This window comes from Bubalus kerabau, chromosome 20 (genome assembly GCF_029407905.1).
Source record: "Bubalus kerabau isolate K-KA32 ecotype Philippines breed swamp buffalo chromosome 20, PCC_UOA_SB_1v2, whole genome shotgun sequence".
Lineage (NCBI taxonomy): Eukaryota > Metazoa > Chordata > Mammalia > Artiodactyla > Bovidae > Bubalus > Bubalus kerabau.
The window spans coordinates 52,285,186-52,304,011 of NC_073643.1; the positions used below are offsets into that span (position 1 = coordinate 52,285,186).

An 18,826-nucleotide genomic window follows, 5' to 3' on the forward strand; every position below is an offset into this window, starting at 1 on the left:
GAAGTTTTGCCCTCCAACTGTCTCTAGCTCCCTGGCCTCTGGGTTTTATGGCCCACCCAAATCCCCCAAATACACTGGGGACTAACACTGGACTTGCCAAGCAACTCTCAACCTGCTTTCAACACATGTCCTAAAGGAAATGCTAATGTGTCCCTAAACCTCAGGATGAAGGGTGGTCTTTGAGGGAATGGAACGAATTTCCCTCTTTGAATTCCTCACGCTGTTGTCCATCGCTTGTCATTTTGATCACACGCCATGAGTGCTCACGGTAGAGCGCCCAGTGCACGGGACCTCTGTGCTGACCCTCGTGTGGAGGCAGGACCCCCGCCTCTCTGCCCTGCCCTCCCTGCCAGCGCTGACTCTGTATCGCACCCCCTCCCCTCTGGGCTGCATACCCCAGGGTTCTCCTCCACAACCCCACCCATCGAGGCCTCACCTCTCCCCTCTCTGCATCCTACCCAGAAGTATACCTCACAACGCCTCTGGCTCCTGCAGGCTCTCCCCAGGGCCACTGTACAGGCGGTTCCTTCAGTCCACCTGCCCACATTCTGCCCAGGAAGCTTCCTAAGATACTCATCTCGTCCTGTCTCACCTGCCTGAAACATCCAGAAGCTTCAAGGGCCTTTGAGAAAAGCCCACCCATCCTGGCCTGGCAGTCAAAGTCCTTGGTGTCAGGCCCTAGCCATCCCCATCTTCCCAACATGCCAGGCCCTCTCTCACAGTTCCAGGACATCACTGGCAACTAAAGTCACAGACAAGGAGCTGCTATCTAGGGGAGCAGACAGGTGTGTGAACAGATTCGCTAAGGGTTGGATGTGGGCACGGGACAAGATCAGGTGGAGTGCACACTGCAACCTACAGGGATGGGCCCTGAAGGGTAGTTCAGGGGGCTGGGGCTTTGTGTGGGGCAAGGGGAGCCAGGCTGGAGCTGGGGACTGGGAAGCAGCTCAGCCAGGTCCATGTTACTCATTTTCCCAGGAAAAATCCAGAGAAGAGGTTTGCACTAGGAGGGGCACAGGCCAGATGGGAGAGCTGAGGAGGCCACAAGGAGGAAGTGGCAGAGCCTAGGCCAGCTGTGGGCCGTGAAGAGGCAGCTCTAGGGAGGGGCTGAAGTTTCCAGCAGGGTCTGGATGGCCGCGGGGGCCCAAGTGTGAGTTTGTCTTGCCCAGGATCACCTTGCTGGGCTGTGGGCTCCACCAGATATGGACCCAATGTGCCTCCGACTCTCGACTTCTAGCTCTGGGCCTCTGGAGCTGGAGGTGACTCCACCCCCACCCCAGGAAATGCCCCTCCCTGTGGGGCCCCCCAGGCTAGGCTGAGACCCCTGTCCCACCCTGGCCCAGCCCCGGTGCCCATACCTGGCTACCCAGTCCCCCCTGGTGCTGGTAGAGGGGGAACCTCTCTTTGGCAGACTCCTCGGCGGTGGGGCTGAGGGGCTTAGGGTCGGACAGGGAGCGCTGCAGGGTCTTCATGGGGCGCGGCAGCGTCTGCTGGCGGAAAGCGCTGTCAGCTGTGAAGTGCTTCTGGGGACTCACGTGAGCTTTGTTCAGCCTCTCACTGGAAGCAAAGGAGGTGTCCAGGAGCCGGTGTGGGGACAGAGGGGAGACTGGTGAGTAGAGGACCTGGGGGGACTTGGGAGGCTGGCGGCTCACGAGCTGAGAGAGGGACTCCGGGGGCAGGTGGGCCTGGTATCCGATCTCCAGGGGATCCGGCTTCTTTTTTTCGAATCTGCCCAGGGGCCCTGGGGTGACGATCTGGATGCCAGGCAGGTAGGGACTGATGGCGGTCGGCCCCATGAGCTGCGGCCCGGCCACGCCCTGGGCTTGCCCCTCTGGCTCCGTCTGGCAGGCCAGGCTCTCACCGCGCCCAGTCTTCTCGGGCGCCGATATGTACCTGACGATCTCCACCTTGGGGTCGGTGACGGCTGTGATGTGGATGGCTGGAGAGACTCGGGGTAGCTGGTCAGGCTCCGTCTGCACGGAGCAGTCACTGATGGTCTGGATGCCCACGCTGCTCGTGGCCCTCGTGGCGGGGGCAGCAGCGGAGGAAGAGGCCATGGCATCGTGCTTGCTGTCAGAGCCAGAGTCTGAGTGGCGGGAAAGACGGGACCGACGGCGGCGCACAGGCTGCTCCCACTCGGCGCTGTCCTCGTCGTCGGTCTGCACGCTGCAGTCGGTGCTCCGCCGTGCCCGGCGCCGTCGGGTCAGAAGGTAGCGGCCCTCTCCATCCTCCTCGTCCGTCTGCACGCTGCTGTCCGCGATCCTCCTGACCCCGCAGGGCTCAGGCGCCGACTCCGGCTCGCACGCATCTCGCAGGCGTGGCATGGAGTGCCGCTTCTTGAGGCCACCACTGCGGCCCGCCTCCCACAGCTCCTCCGTCTGCAGTGACATGTCTGAGGCAGAGCTGGGGAGACCGCGGTGCGGCATGGGCTCACGCGGCTGCCCGGACCCCTCGGGCACGGCGATGAAGGCTGCATGGGTCAGGGGTGGCCAGTACTGGCCATTCTGGGCCATCTCTGGGGCAGCCGGGGGCGGCCCTCTGCCAGGTGCCTCACAGGCCATGGGGAAGGGCGGCTTCTGCCGCTGCTTCTGTTCCTCCAGCTGCTGCTGCAGCTGCTGCTGCAGCTGCTGGATCTGCTCCAGCTGCAGGCGCTGTTGGGCCAGCTGCTCCCGCTGCAGGGCGAACTGTGCCTGCCGCTCCTCCTGCTGCTGCTGCAGCACGTGATGCTTGAGGGTCTGCAGCTCCTGCAGCTCCCGCTGCACCAGCAGCTGCTCCTCCTCGCGGTGCCGCTGCAACTCCACGCGCTCCCGCTCCAGCTCCTCCTGCAGCCGCAGCTGCCGCAGCTTTTCCAGCTCCACCCGCTCTCGCTCCAGCTGCAGCAGCTGCTCCTGCTGCTTCCGCTGCCTCTCCTCCGGCAAGGTATCCTCCTTCTCGAGCCCCGGCCGGCCCAGGGCCCCGCCGCCACCGCCGGGAGTGGCCTCTCCCAGCGGCTTCTGGCCCGCCCCCAGGGCTGGGGCTGCTCCTGTCTCCTTGGCAGCAGCAGGGGGTGCTGTGGAAAGAGGTTCTTCCCGAGCAGCCCCGGCAGGCAGCTCTGGCCTGGGGGGCCCCCCAGTCCCTGGGCCCTTGGCAGCAGCCGGCTTCCCCAGGTAGACAGGACCCTCAGTGGGTGGAACACTGGCAGGGGTGGGGAATCTACTTGGTACAGGGTATCGGTACAGCCCCGTGGGCCCGAGAGGTATGCGCGGAGCAATCACAGGCATGCGCGTCAGGCTGGCAAGCGGCACGGCTGCGACTCCACCGGGTGGGTAAGGCCTGTACATGCCGCCACGCACCATGGGTCGCAGGACTGAGGCAGGCTGCGTGGTGATGGGCAGTGTTGCAGCAATTGGAGTATTGATGGTCGAGTAGATCATGCCATCGGCCGCCCGCACCGTGGCTGTGGATGGCAGCAGCTGTCTGACTGCTGCGGCCTGGCCGGCTGTAGGCCGGTACTGGGCCAGGTTTCCAGGACTACCCTGGCCCTCTGGGAAGGTGGGGTTCCCAAGGAGGCCAGGTCTCAGGGGAGCCAGGCCCTGTGGGGCACTGAGCCCAGGCTGGGGCTGATACTGCATGAGGTCGGGGCCCCCACCACCGCTGCCATGCCTCCCTCCGTACTGGTCCATGGAGTTGAGGGCCGCACACATACGGCTTATCTCACGCGCTGTGGTGGCGCTGTACTGGGCCAGGCTGGCCTCCTGGAAGCCAGCTGCATCTCCCCGTGGGCCATACCTGTGGTCCGAGTAGATGTTTGACACTGAGCTGTAGCGCCGCATGGGAAGCGGGTGAGTCAAAAGGTCTGTGGGGTGACGCAGGTCAGTGAATGAACCGTACTGCAAGCCCTGCCCAAGGTAGCGGCCATCTGCAAAGCCCAGGCTGTAGGAGTGCTTCAGGGAGCTGAGGTCCATGGCCGAGTCTCGCCCTGGGCCCTGGAAGAGCTGCCCAAACCTGTGGGCATGATAGTTGAGGCCGGCCTCAGCCAGATTGGTGTCAGACATAGAGGAGTACAGCCTGCCAGGGAGGCCCTGTGGGTAGGGCCTCTGCTCTTCGTGGGGGCCGGGTCCCCCGATCACCTGTGCCCGGTAGGTGGGGGGCTCGGGAGGTTCCGGGTCCCGGGGACTGTAGAAGGGGCCGCTGCTTTGGCCAGCTGGGGCAACTTCTGCCACACTTCTCTCAGGTGCGCTTGGGGCGGCACGGAAGCTGCCCGTGCAGCTGCTGCCAAACGGGAACTTGTAGACCATGTCGCAGCATGCCAGCTGGCTCTCTGGCCTCATCCCCGTGAGGTCCAGGGCCCCTGCCGGCTCCTCTGGGAGCAGTGTGCTCACGGTGCCTGCTGCACCTTCGCCCACCTGCACCACCACCGTGTGCGGCTTCCTGGTGCCTGGCAGGGCGTGTGACCGCAGCTCTGTAGGGGCGGCCCGATGGGGTTCGGTACCGGGCTCTGGCACTGGGCCCGACTTGAGGCCAACACTCTGGGACGGGCCCACCTGAGTGATCAAAACGTCCCTTCTGGCCAGAGGTGCTACCTGGTTGGACAGGTTATACCTGGCAAACTTAGTCTCCCGGGTTCTTCCCCGAGGCCCACCACGATACGGCGTGGTCTGGACGGCCTGCTCTACCTGCTTGACCTGGGCCAGGCACACTGGGCTCCCTGCACCCTGGCCAAAGTCAAGCCGGCTCTGGAAGGGGTCTCCATAGACCACAGGCTGCTTCTGCTGAGCCATGAGCACAGAGGAGGCCATGGTGATGCTCACGGTGGTGGCGGTGCTGAGGAAGGCATGTGTCTGCTCCTGAGCATTGAGGTTGATCACCAGAGGCTGCACAGCGGTTGACTGGCGTCCTGGGATTGGATCTAGAGCCAGGCCATACTTCCTCGCTTCCACGGCCAGAGAGGTCAGGTCCATGCCCTGGTCGGTGAGGATGATGGGCGTGGGCTTGACGGCAGTGCGAAGGTCTACCACGGCACTGCCTGGGGGTCTGGGGCCAGGCTCAACCCTAGACGTTCCAGGGACGGAGGAGATCCGGCACAAGGAGATGTTCTCGGCAGGCAGGGCGCCCCAGCCATACACTGCCAGGGGCCCATCTGCACCAGCGCTGGGTGCCCGCGGGAAGCCAGGGGGCCCAGGCAGCTCGGGGGGCTGAGACCCACTTGGAGGTGTTGTCTGGCTGTAGCTGTGGGTGATGGGCTGGGTGTCAACAGGTGAGCACACTGGGGAAGTGGAGGCACTGGCATGGACCATCTTGGTCTGGCTGGAGGCATCTGATGCCAGGGTGATAACCATGAACGGGGCATCCTGAGAGGATTGCTGCCATACCAGGTGAGGCGTGCTGGGTCGATGTGGCGTTTGTGTGCCCTGAGCTACCGTGGGTGTCGGTGCAGGGGCACCAGGGCTCCGTGGTGTGTCCGAGGCAGGGGTCGGGCTTGGCGTTTGTGTAGAGAACTCTGCGGTGGCCCTTGGGCCCAGCTTGCCAGGGGAGAATGTGGGACTCTCAGAGGGAGAAGATGGAGAAAGAGGGGGGCTGGAGCCCGCAAAGTAGGGATATCCCCGGGAGGTCTGTGGGGGGCCACTCTCACCCTCACTCATGCCCAGGGGCTTCTCTTTGGTAGCCCGCCCACTGACAGCTGGGCCACGGGGGGCCTGGGGTAGCTCCTCAGTTTGAGACCCATAGTTTGCAGTGGCCGGGCTCTGTCCATAGCCATGGCCAGCAAAAGAGGGTGAAGGGCTACGCTCCGAGCCTGCTGGGGAAGTCGGAGCCATGTACCCTCGTGGCAGGCCAGCCGGACCAGGGGTCACCGCCATGGAGGCCGAGGCCCCGAGGCCCTGGGCAAAGCCTATGCCTACTTCCTTGGAGGTGGAGATGGGGGAGGCAGGAGTGCTGTGCAGCTTGACGGGGTCCTGAGGCTCTTTTGCAAAATGCTGAGTCACACGGACATCAGGGATGACTCGGCCCCCGCTGCTGTCTGAGGTGGTGGAGGTGGCGAAAGACACGGGGGCAGCGAGCTGGGTGGGACTGGTACCAGGGGTGAGTGGGCCGCCATTCTGTTTCATCGGGTCCATGTACGCGCTCTCAGCATTCAGAAACTGCTTCTCCTTCTTCTTGTCCTCAGCAAAGGCCAGGTCCCGCGAGGAGGCCTGGTGCATTCGGGCGATGCTCTGGGACGTCTGGAGGATCTCCTGGTACACGGCTGCTCCCAGGCCGGCTGGCGTGCCCTCCGCGGCTGGCTGAGCAACCCCACTGTAGTCGCGGTCTGGGCTGTCCTGGTATTCAAAGGAACCCTGAGCCCGGGGAGCTGTGGGCTGAGAGGAACTACTGTGGGGCCCGCGGCCCCCTGCCGCCTGGCCCTGTTGCCGCTGAAGCAGCTCGGCCTTCCGCATCATCTCCTCATAGGCCTCCTCAGCGCTCTTGAGGGGCCGGCCGGAGCTGGGGGTTGTGGCGCTGCCCGAGGGAGTCTCGGTTGGAGAGTAGAGGGACATGAAGGTGGGCAGGTTGTACTCGCTGCCCGACTTGTAGAGCCGGCCGGGGCCCCCCTCCGGGGCCTCGGCCTCCGAGTCGAGGGAAGGTGAAGGCGAGTACTCGGAGCAGGAGGAGCGATGGAGCTCCTCCATCTCAGCCGCCTGCCTCAGCTCCTCCGTGGGCGAGGCATCCTCGATGGGCGACAGGTTGCTGGGCGGGGTCTTGGAGCGCTCGCGCCGCCGCTGGGCCCGCAGCTCCTCCTTGTCCCGCCGGGTCTTGCGGGCCGTGCTGCGGATGCGCTGCTGCTCCACCTCCCGCATCTTCTCCTGCTCCCGCAGCAGCTCCTCCTCCTCCCGCAGCTCCTCCTCCTCCGAGGAGTCCTCGATGGTGGGCAGCAGGGGCCCATGCGAGCGGTGCCGGGCCTTGCGCTGCTGCTTGGCCTCCTCCAGCCGCTGCCGGCGGCTGGGGCTGCTGTCGCTGTCCTCCTCCAGCGAGGACAGGGAAGTGGGCGAGGTGCCCGACGTGTAGCTGGGCGTGGAGGCCGGCAGCGTGGATGAGTGCTCCCCACGGGAGCGGTCCTCCGGCGAGCCCGTCAGGCTCTCCATCTCCAGCTCGGGCTCCCGGTCCAGGCTGGGGTCGGGGCCTGGGCCCATGTCCAGCTCATGGCCGTAGCTGCCCGTGCTATTGAGCTCGATGGTCTTGAAGCGGCGGAGCCCACCCTGCAGGGCCCCAGCAGTGTCGTCCACGTCCTCCGCAGGGCCTCCCTCGGACAGCAGCTCCTCGTAGCCCGTGGTGGCGTTGTGGGGCAGGCGCCTCTTGGGCAGTGCTCCTGGCTCTTGGCTGGGCTCGGGCCGGGGCCGGGGGCCACCCTTCTGGGAGGTGTGTTTGGCGGGGGCGGCCTCGTCCTCCTCCAGGTTGTCTTCCTCCGCGCTCATCTCCAGGATCTGCCGCCGCATGAACTCCTCATCGGTCAGGTCTGCCGCCCGGGCCGGGGGCTGGGGCGGGAGGGGGGACAGGCCACCTTCACTGCTGTCCTCCACATAGTCGTGCCTCAGCTGGCTCCCGAAGTCGTCGGAGGACTCTGCTGCATCCTGCTGCTCCCCCTGGCGCCCCCACTCTGTGGAGTCTTCTTCCTCCTCCAGGATCTCCTCCAGCTCCTCGTCGGAGTTGAAGGCCTCAGGCATGATGGACAAAGAGCGGGGCCTCCGCTTCTGCCCCTCAGCACTGCCGCTCGGCTGCCTGCTCCGCTCGCCACTGGGCGCCGGGCCCTGGGCCTCCAGCGAAGGCCGCATGCTGCTCCCCACCTTGTGGAGCTCCGAGGGGCTGGGTGGGCGGGGCCCCGTCACCCCGGCACTGTCCAGCTGCTCCACCTCCTGCCGCACAACACCAGTGATCTCGCTCTGCGAGCTGGAGATGCCATCAGAGGAATAGCCTGTGTCGCTGAGGCTCTGTGGGCTCCGAGACAGGTCCTGAGAGTAAGGCTTGCCCCCAGGCTCCTACAGCGGGCAAGAAGCAGATGCTGACTGCCAATAGCAGATGGCTCCTGGGGGAGCCCCAGCCTCTCTGTCAACCCCCGGGGCCCTAGGGAGGGGGTGCCTCCACTCCTGGGGGAATCAGGGCCCACCACCCACTCCATTGCTCTGGGCTTGCATAACTCACAGGTTCCATGTCAAACCACAAGCATCCCTAGGTTCTCAAAGAGAAGTGTTACTAGATCTAATGGTAGCAAAAATGCAACAAAGCATCTAAAAAGGCATCAAACACAGATCAGCCTAGAACCCACAGGCTCCAGGCCCACCATGCCTCAGCAAGGCGGCCCTGCTGTCCTCTCTGGCCCAAAGGGCCGTCTCAGGTCCATATCCCAGTCCCGCAGGGAGCTAAACCCTTCTCCACACTCCCCTGCCTGAAAGCCAGGACCCCTGGGAATGATGACTGACCTCTGTCTCCCCACCCTTGGGGGCTTCTGGAACAGCCTTGGTGATGGGGGTGGTGGGTTCGGTCCTCCGCACCCCAGCCTTTGCCTTAGGAGTCCCAGGGGGCAGGGTGGTCTCTGGAGGGGGCTTCGGCACAGGCTCGGCTTTAGCTGGGACTCCTATCTTCTTTTCCTGGGCACTGCTCGGGGTTCTGCTGGGTTCAGAAGCCCTAGAGGGCTTGGCCTGGGGACTGGCCTTGGTGGGCAGAGGACTGGCCTTAGTGGGCAGGGGACTGGCCTTGGTGGGCAGGGGGGTGGCCTTGGCAGGCGGGGGGCCTGATGGCTGGCCCAGCCCCTGTGGCCCTTTCTGCTTTGGAGGGGCTGTTCCAGCTGTACGGTGAGGGGCCACCACAGGGGGCTGCTGTGAGGTGGGCAGCGGCAGGGGCGTCGGCTCTCCCAGGCTGCCCTCGAGAAGCCGCTTAGTTTGGCAGTTCAGACAGAGCCACTCAGTTTTCTGTAAGGAAACGAGAGAGGAGGGTTTTGATGAAAATCACAAAGACACTGAAGTACTTAAAGATGACTTCCATGACTATTTCTATAAACATAAGGAGGAGAAAGACTCCCAAAGCATGACACTACAGGCGAAAGGACTGATGAGGAGCAAAAGGCTGATGGGTCTGTTGGTCCCCAATGACAGAGGGCCCCAGCCTTTAGATGCATGTGTACAGAGTTAAAAAGACAAACCCCAAGGAAGGATCCCTTCCTTACCCCACAGGGAGCTTTTTACTAGACTGAAAAGGAGGACCTGTATGAGAGAGGAGGCTACAAAAGCAGCACATGGTCTAGGGAAGAGGGGGGCTGGGGACTCCCCCCAGGTTGTGAACACCCCTGGGAGTGGAGCAGAGTCCCCCAGGTGAGCGCACCCTTTCAGGAAGGGCATCAGGCTGAGAGCACCTCCCAGATGCACTGCCCCTCCCCAGCCTCCTAATTCTCAGGCCTCAGGCACCATCCTTCATTCCCAAGTAAGTGCTGTGCTGGGAGGGGACCGGCTCTCAGCTCTCTAGGGGCCAGGGGAGGCAGTCTAGGGGAAGTCCTGCTTGGCGGTTGGGGGTGGGGCCAAGCAGTCCCCTTTGCTCACACCCTCCAACCCAACTCACCTTGTCTTAGACCAGCAAAGACCCCCATGCAAAAGCCTCCTCCTGCTCCCCGGGCTCTGGGCTGTTCTGATGGGGACTGTGTGCTGGCTCTGAGGCCAGCGGCCCTGCTTCCTCCAGCGCCAGGCTGGGATCCTCCTCCACCATCAGCCCCTCACTTTCAAGACTACTCTCTTTGTGTCAGTCTCAGTGCTGGGGGCTGGAGACACAGCCGTAACTAAGACAGACACATGGGCTGGTACACAGTCTTCTTGGAAGCCAGAGCCCAAAGGGGTTGTTCCAAGTATGACATGGACATCAATGGTGAAGTTTCCAGAACCCCAGCAACCAAGTCGAACCCCCCCCTCCAGGTGCCACTGTCTGTACAGAGAAGGGTCTGAGCAGCTCTGAGCCGGTGATTTCTGTAGCAGCTCAGCGGCAGGCAGGGGATGTCTTCCAAGGGCCTCCTCCAGAGTCAGAGCTCCTCCTTGGCGGGACTTGGGCGGGGAATGAGAGTAACAGGCACCCCAGTGCCTGTTCTCGCCCCAGGGGTGCAGAACCTTGGCACCCCTACTGTCCTGCTCTTACACATGAGGGTGCCCAGACTCTTGGGATCCTGCCAGCAGCTTGACCATCAGGATGGGGAGTCAGGGGAACCAGAGGACATGGAACCACAAGGTCAGAGAGCCAGGGACAGGGCCAGAGAGCGCCCTCTGCCCTTACCAGCCCAGAGGACCAGAATCCTTAGCACTCTTAGCTCACATACCGCCCCTGGGCCCATGACATCCCTGAGTCCACCCAACAGAACCCTGGAAGTATGGTACCTCCAAGATGTCTGCTCTTGGACTGGCACCTGCAGGCCACCATGGTGGGTGCTGTATCAATGGTTCTGCCCTGGGCCCCGGTGGAAGGCCAGGCCAGGCTGGTGGCAGGGCCTGGGTGTTGACTGAGGGATAGGTCTGCTCCACAGGCTTGCAATTCGGGCCTTGAGACTGCTTCCCTGAGACTGGAGCTCCTGGAGGCTGAATTCCACACCCAGGTCCTGAGCAGAGGGGCTCAGCTATGGAGGGGAACCCTTCAGAGGTCCCACATGTCCTCACCCTGCTCCTTGCAGGGCCTGGTTCCAGCACCACTGCTGACTCCCTGGGACCTTATCTGATGCTCTGTGTGTCCCCTGTACAAACTCCTACAAGGTCATGGGTGCTGGCCCCTGGCTGGGCCATGGGCTCACTTGGTGCCTAGAGCGACTGCTGCGGGGGCTGACCCAGCATCACCTTGGGTCACAGTGGGAATCCCTCCATGTTGGAGATAGCTGTGACGTGGCAAAAAGATTGAGAGGGGTGTCAGCAGAGGCCCAGAGAAAGTTCTAGAAATGAGCAAACAGTCCCTTCCCTAGCCCCATGATCAGTATCATGGGGTGAGGATCTGGGCCTGGATAGGGGGGCTGGCCCAAGGTAACACTGCCCTGGCTCCCCCTTGGCCCCATGTAGATGGCCATCCAGGTTAGGCCTCTCGAAGCTTGGTCATCTGCCTTGCTCACCTTGGTGATCTGGCAAAGCTCTGACCTCCACCTCTGGCTGGCAGACCCAGCCCCAGAAGAAACAGTCCAAATGAAGCAAGGACACCTTGGAAGGGTGGCCAGAATGGAGGCGACAGACTTCATGCCTAGAGCTCAGAGCAGCCCCTGCAGCAGCCTGCTTACCTGAGCCCAGAGGCCCAGCCCTCAGCAGAGCGTGTCGACTATGGTCACAGGCTCCCTGGGGCCTTGTTCCTTCCCACACTTACTCCTCACCAAGGCAGCCAGGCTGCAGAAGGGGCGCCTCAGTTGGCCCTCTTGCTCCTGGCTCTGCTATAGCAGGCAGCGGGGGAGGGAGGTGGGGGAGGCAGAGGCATGTGAGGGAAGAGCTAAAAATAAACACCTGACCTGGTAGCTGGAGGCCCTTCCCGAGCCCCTTGGGGGTGGGGGGAGAAGGGTATAGGGCATTGGGGCCATTAGAGGGGGAGCCAGAGGGAGACCTGGCCAAGGCCCAAGTCTTCTGGAGGATGAGGCTGGGATAGGAGGCAGGCCGTGCCTGGGGATGGAAAGAAGCTGGAACTGCAGCCCTGACTCCTCTGTTTGTGTTGCTCGCATCTCTGGCCCTCACTTGCCCCGACTCCACCACCACCCCTTCATTCCCTGTTCATTCATTCCCTCTCCCCATTTAGTGTCTACCCCTCATTCATTCATTCACTTGCGTGTTCTCTGTCATACTCTCCGTCACCCAGCCCCAGCTTTGAGGAGCTGCTTGCTTGCTCTTTTCCTACCCCCTTTGGCAAGTGGGCTGGGGATGATCTGGGACCTGGGGATGGACAATGGGAGGCTCTGATGACCATGTTGGCTTTGCCTCCCTCTGTCCAGTGCCTTTCCAGGGGCAGGAAGGTAGCAGCCCCCGAGGGCAATCACCATCTCACGTGCTACCCTTCGGATGGAGCTAGGTGGGTTCGGGGCGAGGCAGGGGACGTTGAGTTGTCAGAGAGTTGGTAGGGACCCCCTGGCAGGCATGTGAGACCTCCTACCTTCCAGAATCACTAGCTGCTGTGCCTCGTGGGCCGAGAGAGCCCAGCGCGGCTGCCCCGGCAGCTGGGCCTCCTCCCCACACTGTGCCTGAATGACCCTGCTGAACATAGTCTCTCTGCAGGTATTGCTGGCTGAGGTGTCCACCTGGTTACAGTGACACTGGGCTGGCTGCCTAGCCCAACGTATCCCCAGTCCTACTGCCAGACCCGGGACAGCCAATGAGAACTCCTGAGACAAGGATGCCCAGAGGTTAAAAAAATAAAAGCCCATGAGTGGCACACTGGACCACAGGCATGGCCATCACTGGGCTGCTGCTCCTCTCCTGACTGTGGCCTCTGCCTCCAATAAGAGGAATCCTCGCTGAGAGCCCCAAGGTGTGCCTTCACAGTTGGGTTGCCCTCTACTCACGCTGCAACAACAAATGTGTTCGTTCCCTGGGGCCAAACCTGATGAAACAAGGGGCTCACACTGGCCACAGGCTCAATTCACACCCAGGCAGTCGGGGCTGGTAGGGACTTTCTTGTCCCTGCAGAGACTTCCTTTTCGGACACTCTGGTTCTGACCTCCTGGCTGAAGGGCTGCCTGTGTGCTGGACCTTGCACAAGGGTCTGAGGCATGGCATTTCACTGGTTCTCACAGAAACCTAAGAGAGAACGCTATGGCTCCCATTCCGCGTGGAGGAAATGAGGCTCCCTGAGATCTATTCCCAGAGGCAGACTCAGGCAGGTGTAGAGCAGAGGTAGCCCCCTCCCCCAGGCCCTTCCACATCACAGGCGCCAGGCCCTCTGCCGCGGGAAGGCCTGACTTCTTAAGGCCATGGCTGCTACTTCAGCAATTATAATAAAAGAAGAAGCTGGTGGCATTACTGTAACTATTCCGATTGCACTAATTTCTTCACAAACCCTATTTTGAACCTAAAGCCAATTAAAAATTAAGCCAGAGGGTACTATTATCCTTCAAAAAGATAAATAGGTAAAAAAAATTTGGAATCAACAACTCTTAATTATGAAATGACTCACTAAGTAGCACTATGGTTAATTTTTCGGAGGAAATTTCAAAGGGAAAAGAGATCTAGCTTTTCAATGCCACCTCCATTGTGTGCTCTGGACTCCCTCTGGAGAAAGGTGGAAAGGTTTTTACGGCTCAGAGATGTTGGGGATGGTCCCCACCCTGGCAGCCCAGACAGGTGGCTGGAGCCACAGCAGGTCTAAGAGGCCTGCAGGGAGCTGGTCCGTCCCTGCCAGGTACCCAGCACGCATGCTGACACGGCTCCCTCTGTTCCATGTTATGCATAGAGGCAGCTTGATGGGGAGAGACTGCCAAGGCAGACCTAACCCTTGGTCCTGGAGAAGGCTCTCTTCCCTACCTCCTCCTGCCACCTCCCTCCCAGGGAGGGATGTGTCTGGGCCACCTGCTGAGAAACCAGGAGCCTCTTACCAAGAACACACAGGTCTTAAACACAAAACTGCTCCAAGAGCCAAGCAGCCATTTGCTGAGACAACACCAAAGATGGCCCACCGAGGATAGGCAACAGTGCTCGTGGGAAAGGCGGGGGAGGGGGACACACCAAGCACCAGTCCCTTCCCATCAGCCCCTCGCAAGACCCAAAGCAGGCAGAACCGTGAGAAAACTCTGATCATTGTCTGCAGGGAGAGAGGACAAAGGCTTGGAGTAAGGCCGTGGCTACTGGGATGGAGAGATGAGGCCAGAGTCTAGCCAGTGAGAAGGCAGAGCCGCAGGGCTTGGGCCATGGAGGATGTTCAGGGGGACAGGGAGCTGAGGATGTCCCAGATTGCCACCTGGCACCTCTGATGGATGATGGTGGCATGGTCTCATGGTAGGAACCATGAGAAATGGCATGATGGCTACCCATCCACACTTCCCCAGGAGCAGCCCTGGGCCCTCTAGGGATAGCAGCTTTAAGCAACAGAGTCCTGAGGAGAAATGAGTCAGAGAAGCTGGGCAACCTCCAGACTGCTATCAGGAGCACAGGACCAGGACACCCAGCAGCTTTGCCATCAAGCCCATGGAACCCACAGATCCTGTGGAGGCAAGGGTGGCCCTGGCCCAGGAGGAGGCAGTGGGGCAGGACGTGGAGACAGAGGGACATGGACGATGCGGGCAGAGGCCATGACCACTAAGGGGCAGAAGTTCCAGAGTCCAGGAAGATGACAAGCCAACCTCTCACGAGAGGCTGAGCTGAGAATCCAGACTGCTCACCCCGAGTCAGCATGTGACTGAGACTCTTCTGTTTGGGCAGAATCAGCACTTCCTCTGGCCCGGCCCGGAGGCCGCTGAAAGGCACTGTCAGGAACATTCATCCTCCTGGCCAGAGACAGTTCTGCCTTCCCCTCTGCACAGCCTGCCTAATGAGGAAATGTGGGCCAGGAGGTCTCCCGGGGACAAGGTCCTCTGGGCTGGGCAGCACAGTGGGCCAGAGGGGCTTGGCTTAGGCCCCTGCCCAGCAGTGTGTGCGTGCCTGGCTCTGACCAGAGCGCCTCTGCTCTGCGGTGGCTCCTTGGTGTCCCCTCACCTCTCTGGGCTGCCAGGCCAGCCACCTTCCGGTGAGCCACCAGACTTAGGGCTTGGGGCAGCAGCACTGAGGGCCTGGAGGGCCACACAGGCATCCATGAAGAGGTCATCTGTTTTGCTCAAGCCACCCCTCCCTGCATGTTGGAAAACATGGCCTCTCGCAGCCAAAGTTATTCTCCTTATCGTGCTGCTCCCACGGAGGCCTGACCCAAGACAAGTCAGAACTAGGTGCCACAGAGCCCATTCCACCACCACACACACTCCTCTGTTGTCTCTGGGCCGGTAGTCACAGCACCACACTTTTCTGCCCGCCATCAGTTACACATGGCTCAGCCCAGGGGCCCCAAGACTCAGGCAACTGCTGTGTGCCGGAGAAGGGGGCTTGACATCTCCTGATGTGACACAGCTAGGGACACATCAACCTGCCCAGATGAGCCAATCATAGACCCCAAGGGCACTCTCGGAAGGGGACACATTCAGCTACGTGCAAGGCAGCAAAAGTGGAGTTCGCATGGATGAACCGGGTGGGGCGGAGTGGGGTGAGGGGAGGAGCCAGAGCAGCCTCCCAGCCCAGGCTCACCCTGCTCTGCCAGGGTAGCTCCATGGGCACCTTCGGAGCCTCCCAGGGTGGGCTCCAAGCTTCACGAGAATACCAAGCCTCCTGCCCGCTTTCACCCCACTCTGCACAGGGCCAGAGCCCTCCAGTGGAAGAGGGACTACAGAGAGATGGGCCCCAACCCCAGTACTTCCTCAGACTTCCCTCTGGGTAAGAAGAACATCTCATCTCTGAGCATCTCCACAAATAGCTCCATGGACAGCCAGGCCCTGCCAGGGAGAATCTGTGGACCAAAGGTTATGGCATTGACAAGTAAACATTAACACCCATGACCTCGGAAGAGGGGATGAAGGGAGGACATTGCCTGGCTAGGCTGCCATGCTATGAGGAAGCCTTCTGCCCGGCCCTGGGCATGGGGACACAGCCCACTGCCTAACTGCCCTTCAACCCCTGTGAGGGTCACAGACAGTGGGCAAGGTGGGACCTCAGGCCCTTCTTGCATGCACAGGGATGACTGGAATCCTCCATCAGGGCCATGCCCATGATAGCTGGGAATGGGGAAGCCAGCACAGGCCTCCTAAGCCTGGTTACCTTTGGGACCAGCCTCAGGCACTGGTCAGCTGGTCAGAGGCAGTGGACACCAGGACTCCATTCACTGCACCAGTTAACTCTCGGAGTGGAAGGAGAGGCTGGGGCCAGGGCCAGATAAGGGAGCGGAGCCCTGCTGCAGCTATAGGGACAGTCCCGTGATTGCTCCAGAATCAGCTTTCTGCCGCGATTTCTGACTCTGATGCCCTCCATCACCCCAGGCTCAGCCCCTCACCAAGGCCCAGAGGAACCTGCTTGGTCCAGCTCTTACCTCCACCAGGTGGGGCGTCGGGTTGAAGCCACACAGGTTGCACACCTGGAGTTTGCAGGTGGTGCAGGTGTTATAGTTGGCGGGGCCCTTGCTGCCCACGTTGAGCTCAGCTTGGCACAGTGGGCAGGTGGCCCTTTCCTTCGGCGTGGTCTTTGGCTTGGCAGCAGCCCTCGATGCTGCCTGGTGTTCTGTTCTGCCATGTTTTGGGCTGGTAGTTCCCCCCGTTCTCGCCTGGGCTCTGGGCCCTGAACCAGGCTCAGTTTTGGCTCCAGTTGTGGGCCCGGGCCCAGGCCCTGAGCCTGGGGGTCTTGGGCCAGCCTCCTTGCTGGCATCGCTGAAGACAATCTTGGGTGGCCCCTTGCTCGGGGCAGGCTGGCCCTGGGAGTCCGCTTCAGGCTGCGCAGACATGAGGGTGCTCGCCTGGGTCAGCAGCGACGCACCAAGGCCAAAGAGCTTCCCAGTGAGGCCCTCCTGGGTTGGCTCAGCAGCACCAGGCCCGGAGGGCGCTGCGGTGGCACTCTTGGCCGGGGCCTCTCCTGCTGGGGGCCTGGGCTCGGCTATGGAAGGCTTGATGGGGAGAGAGGGCTGGGGAGACACCTTCCCCACCTCCGGAGGGGCGGCGGCTGGGGCAGGCCCCGGCACTGAGGTGGCCCTGGCTGTCTCGGCCTGCCGGGGGCCAGGCTGTGGTCCCCCTGGGCCCCGAGCTCTCTCTTGCTCTGGCTTCCCCAGGGGCTGTTTGGCTGGGGAGTGGGCAGGAGACAGGCCCGGGGAGTGCAGCTGCTGCTGGCTCTTGGAGCGAGGCGCCGTGGTCATGTCCATCCCTAGAGCCCTCTGCATCTGGCAGTTCAGACACAGCCACTCCTTCACCTGAGGAGGAAGCAGCAGGGTCACCAGGACGTTAAGGACTGGGGTGCCCACGGCCCAGGTCCTCGCAGCCCCCAGCAGCCAGGGCCAGCTCCTCGCACAGGCAGGAGCACCAAGCCTGGGACAGGTGTTTCTGGGCTGCCAGGAGGTGGGCTGAGGGGCAGATGCCCCCTAGCAGGGGCAGCTGCCAGGTACACGGAGATGAACGGAGGCACTCACACACCCCCCAGCCCCAAACTGCCGACCCGCTGCCGGCCAGGGTCCTCCCCACACCCACTGGCTGTACCTGGGTACATCGTGCGTCTCCACATCCCACCTCGCCAACCCACGCTCCCATCCTCCTGGTTGGATGACCCCTCGTTGTGCATGCTAAGTCACTTCAGGCATGTCTGATTCTTTGCAACCCCATGGACTGTAGCCCGCCAGGCTCCTCTATCTATGGGATTCTCCAGGCAAGAATATTGGAGTGGGTTGCCATTTCCTTCTCCAAATGATCTTTCCGACCCAGGAATCAAATCCACGTCTCCTGTGTCTCCTGCACTGGCAGGCGGATTCTTTACCACTAGAGCCACCTAAGAATAGCCTCCAACTGCTCACTCTCTTTCCCCTGCTGCCCGCTCCAGGTCACTCCCACAGGGCAGCAGAGTGAGCTTTTAAAACGTATATCAGGACAGACCGCATGGCCCTAGAACAAGTGCCTGGTATGCAACAGGCACTCAATAAAAACTTGCAGAATGAATAAAGGAGTGAAGAATAGTAGGTGGGAGAGGGAGGAAAAGAAAACAAAAAGAAACCATGATCCCTGTCCTCGAGGAGCTCAGAGTCTTGCTGAGGAGAAAAGATACAAATGAAACTTCTTGAGAGTGAAATAAATGAGGGCAAAGTAATATGACGTGAGTGACGTAAGCCGAATGAAAAAATCTTTTGCTTTCTTAAGGAAGACAAATTTTTTTTTAGGGATAATTTGTGCCTCCAGACTAAACAAGGCATGTGCTGCTGTTCACAGGATGGATGTGTCATTTCTCTCTGTCATTAAATCCTTCCCAAGGAGAGGAGGCTCACATTTGGGTTGGGCCAATCACTGGCTTCAGCCAGGGTTGCAGGGACGGGCACATGACCTTGCAAACAGGGCCAATCAGTGCCCTTCCATATTTCAGGGTGAATGAACAGTAGGAGATAGCGTCACTCATCAGAAGGACGTAGCGGTAGAGTGGGCAGGAGCCTTCTTGCCCAGCGTGCAGAGAGGCGCTAAGAATGAAGTGAAGAGACAGTCAGAAATGGAGCCAAGACAGGAGAAACAAGCAGACCCCATGGCTTCATTTAATTCCCTGGATTCAGCTCTGCCTTAAATCTACCCTCAGATTCCCAGTTACATGAGCCAATATTATCTTCCTCTCAAAATCCAAATATAAATCAGAGCATGTCACTTACAGGCTCAAAGCCCTCTAGTGGACTCCCCCTTCACTTACCATGGGAACTCTTTTCTGTGATCCGGGAGGGCCCCCATCTACTCCAGCCTACGCCTCTCTCTGTCCCTCTCTCCTGCCCTCTCACCTCAGGCATCCTCTTCTACCAAGCGATCCTTTGCGCTCTCTTCCATAACCAGGCCTTTCACTCACTCTTTCCTCAGCCCCAGAGCCAGCTACCTGCACATGTCTCAGCCAGGATCACTTCCCCATCAGGGCCCTTCCTGGCCATACGATTGAAAATCCCTCCGAAGCACTCTGTAGCTAACCACCCAGTTTGTCTTCATGGTACTTGTTCTTTCCCAAAGCGTACGCTACTTTATTTCTCTGGGTGTCTCCTTGCCCTGCCCATGAGCCCTTACTGAGGTGGTCCAGGGACAGTGCATAGTGCCTGGCACAGAGCAGAGCTTACGCCACAGAGTCTTGCTGGGGGATGAAGCCTGATAACCTATCAA

General features: G+C 61.0%; 1 protein-coding gene across 1 annotated transcript in view; it reads right to left on the reverse strand.

Annotated features, from left to right (window-relative positions):
• BSN (bassoon presynaptic cytomatrix protein) overlaps positions 1–18,826 on the reverse strand; it is a 74,622-nt gene that overhangs the window by 8,655 nt on the left and 47,141 nt on the right. The window contains exons 3-5 of the mRNA XM_055558005.1: positions 16,042–16,908; positions 8,430–8,918; positions 1,359–7,988 (exon numbers count right to left, since the gene is read on the reverse strand). Coding sequence (XP_055413980.1) covers positions 1,359–7,988; positions 8,430–8,918; positions 16,042–16,908 — 7,986 coding nt within the window. The remainder of the gene's footprint in view (positions 1–1,358; positions 7,989–8,429; positions 8,919–16,041; positions 16,909–18,826) is intronic.